Source organism: Gastrolobium bilobum, unplaced genomic scaffold (genome assembly GCF_033153095.1).
Source record: "Gastrolobium bilobum isolate Gb01-03AN ecotype WA unplaced genomic scaffold, APGP_CSIRO_Gbil_v1 utg8959, whole genome shotgun sequence".
NCBI classification, from domain to species: domain Eukaryota; kingdom Viridiplantae; phylum Streptophyta; class Magnoliopsida; order Fabales; family Fabaceae; genus Gastrolobium; species Gastrolobium bilobum.
In genome coordinates, this window is record NW_026899316.1 from 321,204 (window position 1) to 337,906 (window position 16,703).

At 35.3% G+C, this 16,703-nt stretch overlaps 2 protein-coding genes and 1 non-coding gene across 3 annotated transcripts; 1 reads left to right on the top strand and 2 right to left on the bottom strand.

Annotated features, from left to right (window-relative positions):
* Positions 1–1,044: 1,044 nt before the first annotated feature.
* On the bottom strand, positions 1,045–4,728 carry LOC133289461 (protein NRT1/ PTR FAMILY 5.2-like). The gene is made up of 4 exons (XM_061487393.1): positions 4,575–4,728; positions 3,814–4,031; positions 2,943–3,511; positions 1,045–1,942 (listed from the first exon to the last, which is right to left on the bottom strand). The coding sequence occupies exons 1-4, from the start codon at positions 4,705–4,707 to the stop codon at positions 1,045–1,047; spliced, it is 1,818 nt and encodes a 605-aa protein (XP_061343377.1). The 5' UTR covers positions 4,708–4,728.
* A 5,586-nt stretch (positions 4,729–10,314) lies between these two features.
* Positions 10,315–10,399, top strand: TRNAM-CAU (transfer RNA methionine (anticodon CAU)). The gene is given in 2 exon segments: positions 10,315–10,352; positions 10,364–10,399. It is a non-coding gene; the product is annotated as a tRNA-Met (tRNA).
* A 1,909-nt stretch (positions 10,400–12,308) lies between these two features.
* On the bottom strand, positions 12,309–16,403 carry LOC133289462 (protein NRT1/ PTR FAMILY 5.2-like). The gene is made up of 5 exons (XM_061487394.1): positions 16,271–16,403; positions 15,903–16,120; positions 15,041–15,609; positions 14,123–14,927; positions 12,309–12,353 (listed from the first exon to the last, which is right to left on the bottom strand). Exons 1-5 carry the CDS (start codon positions 16,401–16,403, stop codon positions 12,309–12,311), a joined length of 1,770 nt encoding a protein of 589 aa, XP_061343378.1.
* Positions 16,404–16,703: the final 300 nt, after the last annotated feature.

Genomic DNA, 16,703 nt, shown 5'->3' on the forward strand with positions numbered 1-16,703 from the left:
TAACATAACATATCATGTAGGTAGCAGACATATATATCATGTTATCATGAAGGTTGAAACACCTCTAATTTTTAAATTAAGATTTTTTTGAAATGTGTTTGTTTTCAAAGTGAGGAAGGGTGCATCTCTTGTTTATTTAATTTACAGTGTATGATGATCTTAACCCACTAACATTTAAGGATGAATATTATCTTTACGTGCTTGTTTTAGAATCAATCTCATTTTAAAGAAATATTTTTCCTAATTTTTAATCTTTGTGGCACTACAAGTTCAACCAAGGCCAACAAATAAAATTGGCTTTTGGAGAAAAGCAACGCATAATATTCGGTGGAGATGATTAATGGCATCTTGTTGAAAGACCAAACAACCACAAAGTTATTGGAGTCAAATAAGTGTTCAAAACAGAGTTTAACTTTGACTGGTCAACATTCAAACGCAAAGCAAGAGTGGTGGTCAAAGGATATAGGTGTATGCATTCTCCTTGTGAGAAATATTTTCATGCGAGAAGATGAGTATTTTGATACTTGAAAGTGTAGATTTTGGAGTTCTATTTACAGGTTCAGAAGATGAAGAAGTAAAGTTTATTGGGTATTTTGATATTAAAAAATACCTAAAGTTTTTTTATCACTTTATAATCTAGCATTTTAGCTTGGAGCTAAAAGAAAAAAGAATTATGTGGCGCCTCAAGTATTGAACTTTAGCAACTCGTGGCGCCTCTTATTAGACCGGGAAAAAAATCAAATTATATTGGAAGATAAATGAAATTATGTAAGATATATATATTTTTTCTTTTCATTCTTTACAACATTAACATAATATAATATCAAAACTTCCGCTAGCTAATTAAATTGATTTTAGGTACGGTGACGATAGTTGAGGTTAGAATGCTGGCCTTAATTTTGACATATAATGGCTGAAGGGTTTTTACCAATAATACTCAAAAGCAACTGAGAAGAAACTGAATTACTTTTCTTCATGTTCGTATCATTGCTTTCTTTACATTCTCAAGAGTCTTATATAGCAAGAACATAGAAGCTGTTTTCCCTAGCACTTGGCATCTAGTTGTGGGGTGCTTTGGCTTATTCCATTATTGTCCTGGGATGAAGCAGGGTTCACCTCCAAGCCTGATTTGTTTTGTGTTGCGTCAACATTATAGACAAAGAACTTTGCAGCAACCAAAAAGCAAAGGAAGTTGATCAAGCTTAGTACAGCCATGAATGCATAATAATAATCCAAGTGGGAGACGTTTAGATTATCCAAAATCCAACCCTTATGACCATGTCTACGAGTGAGATCAGCAACACTTGATAGAAGAAAAGTACTGAAAAAACTTCCAATGCTCAAGGTGGTTGTGAAATAAGATGTTCCAAGACTTTTCATGGTTTCAGGTGCTTGATCATAGAAGAACTCTAGCTTAGCAACATCAACAAAGGTATCAGCAATCCCTGTCAAAGCAAACTGAGGGAGGAGGATGAAAATAGTCAGAGGAAGAGTATCATGCAGGCCTAAGAGGTTGTTTTCTCTTGCAACACAGAGTCTCTTTCTTTCAGCAAAGCATGCAGTAATCATTATAATGACGTGAAGCACAAGGCCAACTCCAAGTCTCTGCAGCAATGAGATCCCTCTGGGGTTCTTTGTGTAACGTCGGATCCAAGGAACAAAAAAACGGTCATAGATTACAACACTTATCAGCATGAAGATGTTTATAAATGCTGTAAGACATGCAGGAGGGATTTCAAAATGGGGTCCCATACTCCTGTCTAGAGTGGTGCCTTGTCTGATGAAGAGTGTGCTGGTTTGAGCTATCATGGTGCTTGGAATACATGTAGTCATTAAAATAGGAATCATTTTTGTCATTTGCTTGGTTTCCTCAACTTGAGTCACCGTACAAAGCTTCCATGGTGAAGTTTGATCGGTCTTTATTGCAGCTTTGTCTAGGAAGCTGCAAGCATTTGTCAAGGTTATAAGAATATTGTTGATGGAATATTTTTGCAGATGATCCATACCAAATTTTTGTGACATGGAAAAAGTGAATAATTCTCATATGTTAAAATAAAATTTGGAGGTTTATAGTAATGATATGTGTACCGTTGGGATCTATAAGTCCATTATGTTTCCTTCAGGGATAAGAGTCAATGTATGTCTAGAACAAGTAGAGACCAAGCTAGGAAGCACTATCCCAAGTATGAATGCTAACAGGTAACAATGGGGGGTATGTGTATGTGTGTAACTCAAGGATTACGAGCAGAGTAACGATACATAAGATGCCTCTTCTTCTAAATGGGGGAGGTATTTATAGGGAGATGAGACATCTGCTCTGCATGAGTTGGTGAGTGGGGATCAACCCTCCTTGGGATCAGCTAAGGGAGGCTGACACTGCTATAATAGCAGTGATATAGCCCCTGCTTCGGCAATGTCAGTGTATGACGTTGGGGGTTACTATTTATGGTGTCTGGGACGGTCTCCCAGGAGATTAGAATCCCAAGGTGAGACATTTTGGTGTCTCACCTAGGGGGTGCAGTCGCCTTGAGGGCAGAATGTATGGAGGGTTGGTAGGGTTGACGTGGAGGGAGGGAGAAGGCTTGGGCTCAAGTCATTGGACTGTATAGAAATGGGCCATCCAGAATAGTATGGTTGCTACTTATGAAATGAATAGATTATATGTTTGAGTTTGGAAAAGATTTTTTTGCAAAAAATATAAGGTCAAAATTGAGTAGAAATTACGAAGAATTTATTCTCACTCCTACTCTCATAAATTGAGGAGCCTTTAGTATATTAACAATTTCTCTTTGAAAAATTTAAAGTCTATCTATTTCTTTGTAAATATTCACAATTTTTATAGGATTGTGTTAAATGTCTAGGAAAAGAGATATAAACACAAAATTATCGAGTTGATGTGAAATTTGAAATGGTAAAAACTAAAAAGTAATTAGATTAGTAACCTTATTGAAGAGCTGTGGTAAATTCTGTTTCTCCCTTTAATTGTATACTCTTCTGTGCTTAGTTCATGTAGCTCTTTTGGATCGTATGGGACATGTACCTTCCACTTCCTCATAGCAGCCACAAAGACCTGAGCCATCCTAGTTAAAGGGCTACCTAAGGGCAACCTATGCCTATAAAGTGGAGTTCCTAACAGAAACACCAATATTGAAACAGCAAGCCCAATGGTTGGAATCCCATATCCAAGGCCAAAACCCACATTGTCTTGTATATAAACCAACACAGTTTGGGCAAAGATGGTACCAATTAGAATATAAAACACCCACCAATTGTAGAAGGAAAGCTTTTGGGACCTCTCTTTGGGCTCAAACTCATCAAATTGGTCTGCTCCCATTGTAGAAATGTTGGGCTTGGTTCCCCCTGTCCCTGCTGCAATGATGTATAAGGCAAAGAAGAAAATACCCACTTGCAATGAGGATGCTCGTTGGCAATCCTTGTCTTCTACACCTTGAGCACATGGTGGTGGTCTCAGTGCTGGTAGTGACACTGCTAGAGTCAACAAACACATTCCCTACAGTTAAAGAAAACAAGGGCATGTCCTAGTTATGGTTTATTAATATAAAAAATAAGTTTAATGTTTCTCATATTGTAACAGATAAATTTATCTCCTACACACATAAAAAGTATATGGGACCATATAAAGAAAAAAAAGAGAGAGTCTTACGTACTTTTATACATGGATAAGTGGAGAAACATTAAACCCATAAAAGATAGAAACATGCATAATCACAATTTAGTGGAGTTGACCAATATGCATAAACAAGTAATATTGAAATGGTGAAAATAAAATAAAACTAACATCACATTTCATACCAAAAGGTAAATGGCTGAAGATATTACAAAGGTCCAATATCGACCAAGATAGGCATCGGCTATGTAAGCTCCTGCAGCTGGCATTATCCATACTGTACCCACCCAGTTGGTAACGTTGTTTGAAGATTTCACAGTGCCTTCATGAAGCTTCTTTGTTAGATACAGCACTAGGTTTGATGCTACCCCATAGTATGACATCCTCTCAATCATTTCATAACCTGTATGTAAACACGTGCATTTATCATATTCAGAAGTGACATTAATCAGTTCTGTTATCATAAATATAAGGTTACTATGCTCAAGTAAATTGTCAAATATTAAATATAATTAACAAACAATAAATTATTGTCAATTCACTGTGATAAAGGGTAAGTAGGTAATCCCTGAAAATAATATGAAGGAAAAATAAATTAAGCATTTGAGGTATCCAAAATCAGATTTCCTTCTCTGGGAAAAATATTATCTCATGCAAAAAATAAAATAAAAAAAATAACTATATACTATGGGTAGTATATAGTTATAATATTAAAATTACTTTGTTTTCCTTTCTCTTCAGACATTGAGACATTGTCGACTGATATGACAGAATTTTTATTTTTTTATTATTATAACTATATATTATTCGTAATACATAATTAATTTTATTTTTTGCATCAGATAACTTTGTTCCATTAAGATGAGAAAAATGAAACCCATCCAAGAAAGGGTCAAATTGAAAAAAGTATCATAATGGCACTAAGGCCCCAAATGGCTGCATTTACCTACTATGAAGGAACATGCTCTCCATCTTCCAGTATTTGATCTTGAAACGGGTCTACCTTTTAGGTCCACTGTGCCATCTTGAGTGTAATCTTCTCTCCCACTTGCAGGGCCTTTTTCTTCTACCACTGCCATGGTGCTGGTGAATCATGTGAAGTTTGAAACCTCTCATGAACATTTTATATAGTTAAGGAGGGAGTCAGATTTTACAATTTTGACTACCTCTACCTAAAGTTGTACATTAATATATTGTCCAATTGCATGAGCTAACTAACAAAGAAATCTAAAAATAATAAAAAAACGTCACCACATTTTGTTTTGTACTTTTTGTCATTTATTTACCTCCCTCTTGTTATTTTGTCACGTTTAACTTTAAATTATTGACGTGAGATTGACATGTCATAAAAGTCATGAGCCATATGCGAACTGAATAAACTTTTGCTGAAAAAAATGGCTTTCACTGAATATATTTCAGGTCTATTTACTAAAGATTTTTGCATACCTAGTTTTCAAAATGTTGATATTAAAAAATTAATTTAAAAAATTTAATATATAAATAATTAATTTGTATTTGAAAATATAATTTTAAAAATTATCTCAGAAGATTTTTTCATATTTAGATAATAATAAAAAATTGCTTTTAAAATGTAACTATAAGTGTATTTCTAAATTTTTTATTAATTCTATGTTAATTGTTAATTTAATTCAATAAAAAAGGAAAAAAATATTCACTTGTTACAAAATTATTTTTACAACCTAAAAGTTTGTGAAAAATAATTTTAAAAAATTAACCAAACACATCAATTACCAAAGGAAATGTGACTCTAATAGCAAAATAAACAAACACTTAATTATATACTTTGTGCACCTTTCAGTCACTAGTCCGCTGTACTGTTATGTATGGCCTTCATGTCTCATCATTTTATGCTTCATTCTTACTCTAGGTAGGGTAGGCCCTTCGTATTATAAATTAAAGACTTTGAGACTGAGATTAGAAAATTGTAATTTCCTTAAGCATCTATTGTATGTGATTAATTAAATCCATGTACATGGCGTCAAAGGCTCAACGCCAGTATAGTTATTGTTAATTAAATCAAGTAACATTAAAAGAGTGCTATGTCCAAGATGCATGCTAGGTGTAGGACGTACTTGAAAGAGTGTTATGCTCGACATTGAAAGAGTGTGGGAGAATGAACTTTGCAATAAATTCTTCAACTCCAGATTAGGCTAGAGACGGCATTAATGATTAAACTTGGAAAGTGGATTAAGTGTCAGTTTGAATGATTTTTTCTTCTCTAAAAAGCTGTTTTTTTTATATAAACTAAAAATTAATGCTTATGTAACGTCCCGTCTATCGCCGGTTAATTAACATTCATACGATAGTAAGCGCAATATGTTCAACTTAACTGAATAATTTATTTTATTTTTTTATGTATTGCAAACTTTTTCATTTCCATTGTCAAAATAAAACGGACAACATTTCGTTTGTATTTTGGACCACTAGGGATAATTCTCATCATGATAATTTCAACCTGATTGACAGTTTAACATAATTCAGGCATACCAAAGCATAGATAAAACATATTGCCCAGCCATCCATGGCCTAGGCTATCTCATGATCATACTATCTCAAAATAATGTCCATGATGTTACTTATATAATTACATCAAATAAACAAAAGAGATGCAATTAAATAAGTAACATAGACCTGAGCATGCATCACTAACAACATATACAGACTATCAACCTGGTATAGACATCTCCTAAGCTCTCAAAAAAATACATGGCATATACAACTCAAAATAAAGTATATCAGGTACAAATCTAAATATCCGCAAGACCCTGACAATCATGTCAAGTAGTGTATCTCTTATCTGGCCTCTTGCCACGCAATGCCTCAACACCATCAGCTCCTGTACCTGAAATGGTAATCCGCATAACGCGGGGTGAGATAATATAATTACCTCAGTAAGCTAGGGACCCTTAGAGGGCTCCTCCACCCCTAAGCTCACTTCTGGTATAAACAATATAAAAATCCATGCATGCATCAAAATATGTATGACAATACAGTGTGCAATAATGTAATCCTATTGGCCTGAGAATATAACAAGTATGCATTATGCAAGAAAATACCATCTTGCAACATACCGTATGAGGAAACATCGTCTCATACTATGCATAAGGAAACACCGTCTTATGCCTCACACAAGAAAACATCGTCTTGTGTGGCAAACAAACATACATACATATACATGCAACATATAACTAATAATTTTCAACATTCCATATCAAACTACCATCCTCCCTCGGAGTCTGTGGAACAAACGGGGGATTAACCCCAAGGATCGAAAGCTTATCGTGAATAGCTATTTTTCTAGCCTCTTCCAAGTCAAAGGGTCCACAAGACAACAAAATGCTCAACAAATGACCAACACACCTATCCATGGTGAATTTATCACAATTAAACATATATCCATTTCATATAAATTTAACATCAAACTATTGTTTGATACTTACCTCAATCTCAAGTAATCAAAAGCCTTGCTCAATGTCCATGCTCTTGTTCCACAAGTCCACTTGGTCTCACATTATAACCAAGGAACACATTCTCATTATTATCCATCATCAATGCATAAATATGGTACTATTCATCTCTATAGTACTATTCATGTATACGTCACTATTTACATATACGACACTATTCAAAAATATGATATCTTTAATTTTTTCGAACACATTTTCACCGTTAAAATCCTCATCTAAACACTTTTTTCAACAAGAGCTAAGCCTCAATCAAACTCTAACATGCTCAATCAAGCCAAATTTTCAAAATGAAAATCTAAATTCAATATTCATAAAAATATGAAAAGGAAAGGAATTTCTTACCACAATGCACTCTAGAACAAAGGAGAGATGAGGTTCTAAGCTCTCATGGCTTCAAACTCCATAAAAACCCATCTTTTCCATGAAATTCAAAATCTTAGGGGAGAAAAAATTCTCTCTACAGTGAACTCCACCCAAAAATACTGGTACCAATGGATTCCTCTCGAAATTTCTCACAAGTTTAGCTTTGGAACATAGTGATTTGGAGGTCTCTAGCTCAAGTTATGAATTTTAAAATATTTTAAATCAAAATCTCCATTTTTTTTTTCTTTTCCCTTACTGTCGAGTCCGATATGCGGAAGACGAAGGGGAACAGTAAGGCTTTTGAAAATTTTCACTTACATAGATTAAGTGAAATTCAACTGGGTAAAGGCTTACCTATTTAGTCACATCTATTCATTACCAAACTTTACCCAATGGACTAGAATATTTTTCTAGTCTTGTTTCTATTTTTACTTTTACCTTTTGAGTAATTTTGCCTACCCATATTTTTACCTTTTAACTGTCATTTTAACTCATTTTTCACCAAAGGTGACTTTATTTCTTTTTCTTCTACTTTTCTTATAATTATTCTTCAATATCATGATTAAAATCATTAGTTCATAATTAAATTCACAACTACATGTGAGGGTTATTATATTTTATTTTATGTGTATGTTTGAATACAACTTTTGATAAAAAAAATAAGTTAGAAAGAAATCCAAAAAGGTATTATATTGGAGGATAAGTTATTTTACGTATATTTTTTTTCTACCTATCATTGCCTATCACTCTCCAACGGAAAAATTTTCTGTGCATCGGGACTTTGGTGGTCCTCCCTGTTCTGTCTTAGTGACAGAGATGTTCAGCCCAATGGTCTGGTATGTTAATCTTGGATCTAGTGCCCTCTCCAAGGTATCTGTAAAAGAGATATTCTTGAGTCAAGCAGATCATTGTGCACAACGAACTAATAACGACGTTAGCCAAACGGGTGTGTGTGTGCACAGTGACAGCATAACCGTAAGAGAAAGAGCGTAACGTACCTTTAGGGTTTACCTTGTATTTATAGAGGTTACTTGTGGGTAGTATGATATGGGCCTTTGGTGCCTCTGATAAGGGCCCAAGCCTGTTTGCTATGCTGTCGCATTAGGATTAGTATCATTAATGGATACTATCCGTAATTATAATTGATTCAGATCTTGGATTGTTCATTATTGGGTCTGCCATTCAATGGACCCCTTATGCGGGTCCATAACACTCCCATTAAGGGAGTGACACATGGATTTTTCGCTCCCTTTCTCCTCTGTTCTTTTCCTCTCTCTCCTCCGCCCCATCCAATGAAAAGTGCTCCCGGAGCGCTTAGGGTGTGCATGACAACCTTCCTGGAATGAATTTTTTTTTTTTTAATTTCTGTTCCCTGGAACAACAATGGATGAGAATTGTGTTTGATAAAATCGGTTTATTTTTTTATTCCCGGGATGAACTTGTCTTTTTTTTTTTATGCTGGGGAACAAAAAAGAGAATCAAAAAATTTCTGCTTTTCTATTTCTGGACACAAAAAGAGAATCAGTTTTCTCTTACACTCTCACGACTTCCTTCGAGCTCACATACCAACACTGAACCGTCACTGGCCTTCAACCACATATCACTGGACCACCACCCCTCCTTTCACCACAGAAGTTCTTGGTCTCCTTTCCTCTCTCTCTCTCTTGCGATCAGAATTTGGTGAAATTTTGGGATTTTTGAAATTGGGGTTAGGGCTCTTCAAAGATTACACATAAATCTCTTAGGCCCAAAGCTTTGAAAAAGATTACAACATAAAATATGTTAACAAACGTAATTCTGATTCTCAGAACTCTTCCAAGGCACAGAAATAGAAAAGAATCATTTTTTTCAGAAACAGTGCCAGGAATTAGAATGGTTGTCATGCGCAGCCTTAAATTTTTCTCCTCACTAATACTATTAAATCAGAATCTCAATAGGAGAGAGAAATAATAAAGGTAGTTGAGATTATGATTTAATGGTGTTGAAGAGTGATAAACAAAGCTAGGTAGAATAACATATCACTTTATTTGAAAGCGAGGATTTTGAGCGCATTTTTAGTACCATCGTTGCACCGAGCGAATTCTTCGAGGATTACATAATTATAATACTAAATTTTTTTTTCTCTCGTTAGAAACTTTTCAGCCTAATTGTCCTATTCCTATTGGTCCGTCTAGATACTACCTCGCATTGTAGATTTATTTTCCATGATTTCATGCTTTTGAAAAAAAATCAAAATACTATTTTTTATTTTAAAAGTACTTTTTAAAATATTAATCAAAACAAAAAATAGCTCAAAATTTGAAAATATTCTCTTTTGTAAAGCCCATTCAAACGGGTCATAACAAATTGGTAAGATTTGGTGAGATGGAGGTAGCTTTGCAATGAGACTTTGAGTTTGAGGTATATTTTAGCATTTTTCTTCAGAAAAACATCGTATTCTTATTATTTTTATTGAATAATAAAAATTATTATAAATTTTTTTCAAACAGACCCTAAAACACAAAGTTTGTTTTGTATATAATGTGATCGAAATCGAAGCATATAAAGCAAAAGAACATGCACGTTTACAAAATATTAATGTGGGTCTATTTTTAAACATTATAGTACCAAATATGCAAATGTATAAATCTAAGTCAAGACGTTTTATATTTTTCACTGTTTTTTTTTTCTTTATAAATTTATGTTCAATCGATTCAAATTTCAAAACTTAAAATTAATTAAGTTAACTAACTCTATATCAGGTTGGGTTATTGGGTCACCTAGATCTGCTTGATTGTTAATTTAATCAAACTATTAGTTTCATAATATAAATTATCTTGTACCAATAGTAAAACCGGGGTGGTGGCGCAGTTGGCTAGCGCGTAGGTCTCATAGCTTCTGAGTTATCCTGAGGTCGAGAGTTCGAGCCTCTCTCACCCCACGATGTCCTTTTTACCGTTAAGTCAAAATTTAACTAGCTTAGTAACTATTTAAGGAACAGCCTAATTATACTTTCTAATGTATCTGTTTTTTCTCTTTGGTGAAATTAAGGTAGTATTTTGGTAACGGGACAAAAATGAACATAACATCTCTATTATGCTATTGTGTTCTCCTTTGTACTACTATTTTTAATGAAACCAAAATGTATTGTTTTGTTAACTCTATGTCATGTTCTGTTTCATATCTATTTTTAATTTGTCAAACATAAAATAAAACTCATATATTTTGTTTTGTCCTATTCTAATATGTTTATCAAACGCTACTTAAACAGTTAAAATTAATTCTCTGAGACTAAAATTGAATAATTTACAAAAGTGAGATCAAATTTATGCTTAAAACTTAAAAGATAAATTTTAGTTAAAATGATTTTAAATTTATGTTATGCATATTTATTTTAGAGTAAAATATCTATTGAGTCCTCGACAAATATTCCAGGATCCAATTTATTATCTTTAAAATTTTTTTTGACTCGTGGTCTCTCCGAATTTCAAAGGAATCACAATTTCAATTAACTGGATCTATTTTAAATTTTAGAAGAACACATGTCAATTTTTTTTTTTTCTAAAAAATTAAAATGTGGCCATAATTTTTTTCGAGCACCCAACAAAATTGCGTGTTACATTACAGGCTGTCATCACCGTCTAATGGGCTCTTTGATCCATTGAGGTTTTAATATACTAATTTGGTATTTGATTTATAATATTTATCAAGGGGTCATTGAGTGACGTGAGGGGGACCCAGCGGCACTGAGTGCCGCGAATCATCTCCCGCGTCACTCTCACACATATGTTTTTTTTTTTTTTTTAAATTGAGTGTCAGCCCTCTCTCCTGGGGGAACTCATGAGATTGTGCCACGTGGCACAATCTCGTTAGTTCCGTTACCGTAAAATTACGGAAGGCAATAACTTTTGACTCGAGTATCCAAATCAAATGATTTTTTTTATTTCACATAACTTTTCGAGATCTACGCAATGACACCTCATTTGACATATTTTATCTTCTATTAACATAGTTCAAATTTGCAACAATAGTTTCATATTTTTACAAATTCAAACTATGTTTGTGAGAGATAAAATATATCAAATGATCTGTCATTGTGTAGATTTCGAAAAGTTATGTGAAATAAAAAAAATCATTTGATTTGGATACCCGAATCAAAAGTTATTGTATTCCGAAATTTTACTAAAACAGAACTAACGAGATTGTGCCACGTGGCACAATCCCATAAGTTCTCCAGGGGAGGGGGGAGGGGGCGTCACTTAAATAAAATAAAATAAAATCGAATGTGTGAGTGATGCAGGGGTTTTTCGCGGCACTCAGTACCGCTGGGTCCCCTTGTCACTCAATAACCTCCGTTGAAAAATATTATAAATCGAATACCAAATTAAAAAATTAAATGGATAAAAATCTCATATGGGTCGGAGCCCAATCTAACGATCACTTCTCATTTTTTGTTGAATATAAACAATAATTATTACAAATTAAAAAAGAGAAAATGGCCCTACTTCATCAAGTTATTCGCTGAAAGCCTCTCGCTCTCTGCGTTTCTGTGGAAGATGCATTTGATTTGATGCCAGGAAGAACAAACCCATCGCCAAGGCTTTGAAAGGGAAAGAGACAGAACTCTGATGATGGGTTGCTTTCGTTCTTGTTTTGGTTCCTCCAACGCAGAAAACAACGGCGCAAAATACACCATGTGACCCTTCATCTTCTCTTCCCCAAGCTTGCATTTTCTTTTGAAATTCCGTCACCCTTTTGTTTCGTTCCTCAGACATTGCGTGGAAAAAGCATGAAAAAATGTTTTTTTTTTTTTTCTTAAATTGTTGGTCACAGCGCTGACGCTTTTGCTACTACTTCTGTTGAATTTTTAAGCGTTTCTCTAACGTAATTGAATCCTGGTTGCTATTGTAGCGAAATGCTTGTAGCAAGCTGGAGCAACGCACTATCTCTTCTATTCAGGATTACTCTATTACCGTATTTAGCACTGCATCACAAGAACAGTAAGCAAATTAGTTTCCAACCTTCTATTTTTGTTCATAACTGGGCATGCTTTTCTCCTTTTGGTTTTGGCCTTAAAGTTTATGATTCAGTTTAATGGGTTTAGGGCTAAACCTGAGGAACAGCTTAGCGCCAGCACCAGAAAGAAAGTAACTTTTGATCCCAATGTGAAAACATACGAGCCAGTTTTGCCCGATGAAGTTGCTGATTTCCAACGCCAGTGAAGTGTGAAGAACGTGAAGCTTTGGTAATTATTCAAGCCAATCAAAGTCTTACTCTGAAGATAGTTCGGTGACTTCAACTCGGTCTTACCCAAAAAAACTACAGGTACCATAATTGCTCAGATAGGGATGATGAAGATGGAGAAATGGGTTATTGGGATAGTGATCTCACTGATGAGGATCATGAAGAAGAAGATGGTGATAGTGATATGGAAGAAGAGTATATTGAATTGGGAGAGGACTTTGAAGATGGAATAGTATACTCAAGTTCATGGGCAAGAAGTGCTGCTAATCAAGTGGATATTGAGGAGCTGGAGAGTCCAATCCCAACGTGTGATAGAGATGTGAAGTCAATTGGGTTGAACTTCAATGCTCGAGATACTGTTTTGAAAAGCAAGGATGACTCGGAAGCAAAAAGACATGAAAGCAAAACGGCTTCAAAGTTGCTGGTAGTTTACGATCCTAATCCCCCACAAGGATGTAAGTTGGGCGATGAAGTTTCAATTATTTGGCAGAGACTGAATGAGGCAGACAAGTTAGCTGCTAATACTGGTTAGCAAGTCATTGGTCACGTCGTGGATTCTGGAGTCAATTGCTGCATGTAAGTTGCAGCCTTTTGTTAGCTAAAATGCAATGAGTAGCTGATTTATTGTCCATTTTTTTAATAGGGTGTTTATTCGGCTAAAGTTTTGTTCAATAGTGTACAGGATTTCAGTTGAATTTATATCTTGCTTGCCAATTAAGGTATTTTGTTTATGTAATGTCAAGTAGTTTGATTGTTTGCTTTTCCGGCATGTCTTTGTGACTTAGCATGTAATATACGGGCAATCATGCCTGTTAACGTTATGAATCGACCGGATCCCCAACTTTTTGAAATCAGATTATGCGAAATTTTTAAGGTACTCTCGACACCATCAAAATCGGAGAGAGAATGTGCTAGTTATACGGGAAAAGAGAATTTTTTGTTTAATCCATGTGTCTTTTTTTGAGTGGAAATCCCACATACAATCGGTGCACTGAAAATGCACTCAAGATTATGAGAGGCGGCCTTCTACAATGAGTAAATGTCAAAAGCTATTAACTTTTTGAGAATTATTAGAAGTACTTGAAAGTAACCGATAATAAGTTGCTGATTTATTAATGTTTGGATGCAAGAAAGAACACCGGTGGAAATTTTCTCAGCAGGGATGTTTTATCATGGATGTGAAACCATGATTTCTTCAATGTTCTTAAACACAACGTCTTTAACAAAGCTCTAAAGTGGCAAGTCTATAAGCAAAGAAAAGGAGTCACAGCAGTATAGATCTGCAGCGCTCTATATTCTCTCTTAAGTCTAACAGCGGGAATAGAGGTGGTGGTGTTTTCCTTAGCACTTGACATATGGTTGTGGAGTTCTTTGGCTTATTCCATTAAGCAGAAATCATCTCCAAGCCCGATTTGTTTACTGTTGCATCAACGTTATAGGAAAATAACTTGGCAACAACCAAAAAGCAAAGGAAGTTGATAAAGCTTAGTACAGCCATGAATGCATAATAATAATCTAAATGGGAGACGTTTAGATTATCCAAAATCCAACCCTTGTGACCATGTCTACGAGTGAGATCAGCAACAGTTGATAGAAGAAAACTACTGAAAAAACTTCCAAGACCCAAGCTGGTTGTGAAATATGAAGTTCCCAGACTTTTCATGCCATTTGGTGCTTGATCATAGAAGAACTCTAACCTAGCAACATCAACGAAGTTATCAGCAACCCCAACCAAAGCAAACTGAGGGAGGAGAATGAAAATAGTGAGTGGAATTGTATCATGCTGGCCTAAGAGGTTGTTTTCTCTTGCAACACTGAGTCTCTTTCTTTCAGCAAAGCATGCAGTAATCATTACAAAGATGTGAAGCACAAGGCCAATTCCGAATCTCTGCAGCATTGTGATCCCTCTGGGGTTCTTTGTGTAGCGTCGGATAGCAGGAACAAAAAACCGGTCATAGATTACAATGCTTAACAGCATGAAGATAGTTATAAATGCTGTAAGACATGCAGGAGGGATATCAAAATGGGGTCCCATACTCCTGTCTAGCGTGATGCCTTGTTTGATGAAGAGTGTGCTAGCTTGAACTGTCAAGGTGCTTGGAATAATTGTTGTAATCAAAATAGGTATCATTTTTATCATTTGCTTGGTTTCCTCAACTTGGGTCATTGTACAAAGCATCCATGATGAAGTTTGTCCAGTCTTAATAGCTGCTTTGTCAAGGAAACTGAAAGCAGAGAAGGGAGTGAGATGTATGCAAACGAAAATGATTCATGCCAAATTTCAGTGACATGGAAAAACAGTGAAGTTTGAAGTAGTTAAAAGGAATTAGACTTTAACCTTAATGCAGAGCTTTTATCAATTCTGTTTCTTCCGTTACTCACATAGTCTTTCATGTTAAGCTCATGTAGCTCTTTTGGATCATCTGGGACATGTACCTTCCACTTCCTCCCAGCAGCCACAAAGACCTGAAGGATCCTTGTTATAGGGCTGCCTGAGGGCAATTTGTGCCTATAAAATGGAGATCCTAGCAGAAACACCAACACTGAAACAGCAAGCCCAAGGGTTGGAAGGGCATATCCAACGGTCCAACCCCTTTTGTCTTGTATGTAAACCAAGAAAGTGTTGGCGAAAAGGGTACCAAAGAAAATGCTAAAGAACCACCAATTGAAGAAGGAAAGCTTATGGGATTTTTCTTTGGGCTCAAACTCATCAAATTGGTCTGCTCCCATAGTAGAAATATTGGGCTTGGTTCCCCCTGTGCCCACTGAAATGATGTACAATGCAAAGAAGAAGATACCCCTTTGAAACGATGAAGCCCGCGGACAACTCTGGTCTTCCACGCCTTGAGCACATGGTGGTGGCCTCAGTGCTCGTAGTGAAACTGCTAGAGTCAACAAACACATTCCCTGTGCTCAAAGAAAACAAGGGCATGTCCCGTATATAATCATAAAAAGTAGGTAACATACATAATCACAATTTAGTTAAGCTTGAATATATTGAAAAATATGTTTTTTTAATAAAAAACCACAATGTTCATACAACAGTGAACTTTTCCTGCAGCAAAAATGAAAATATTAAACCTAATATTAAAAGGGTTTAGTATTCACGTAAAAGTAAATGGTCCCATATATCTCATTAATCTTTTCTCTCTTTTCTCACCAAATTGCTTATAAAAGTCAATAAATGTCACATTTCTTACCAAAAGATAAATGAACGATCCAATTACAAAGGTCCAATATCGACCAAAATAGGCATCGGCTATGTAAGCCCCTGCAAGTGGCATCATCCACACTGAACCAACCCAGTGGCTAACGTTGTTTGAAGATTTCACAGTTCCCTCATGGAGCTTCGTTGTTAGATACACCACTAGGTTTGATGCTATCCCGTAGTAAGCCATCCTCTCAAACACTTCATACCCTATGAATTAAAAGTTAAAACACACATACACATGCATATCCCATATTCAAAAAAGAAAGAAAGTGATATGAAAATCATTCTTTAAAGAAAGGATTAGCTTATTAAAAAATAGGCTCAAATTAAATCAAAGTTAATTAAGGCTTCATTTACCTACTATGAAGGAACAAGCTTTCCATCGTCCAGTCTTTGATCTTAAAACGGGTCCACCTTTTAAGTCCACAGTGCCATCTTGAGTGTAATCTTCTTTCCCACTTGCAGGACCTTTTTCTTCTACCACTGACATGATGTTGGAGAAGAGCAATTAACTACTTGATCATGCGGAGTTTCTAGCTTCTCATGAGCTTTATATATATGGTTATAAGAAGGGTAGTCTGATTTTAGAAGCTTAGTTTTCCCAACCTAAAGTTATACATTGACCATTTGCATGAGCTAATTAACTAACAAGAAAAAAGCATAAGGCCGAAAAGAAAAAGGAATCGGCCGCGGGTTTGTTCTGTACTTGTTGTCATTTTTTACTCAATTCCCGTCTCTTTCTTTTTTTGAGTATCAGGTGATGTTTACCCATAAATTATCGACATAGCTA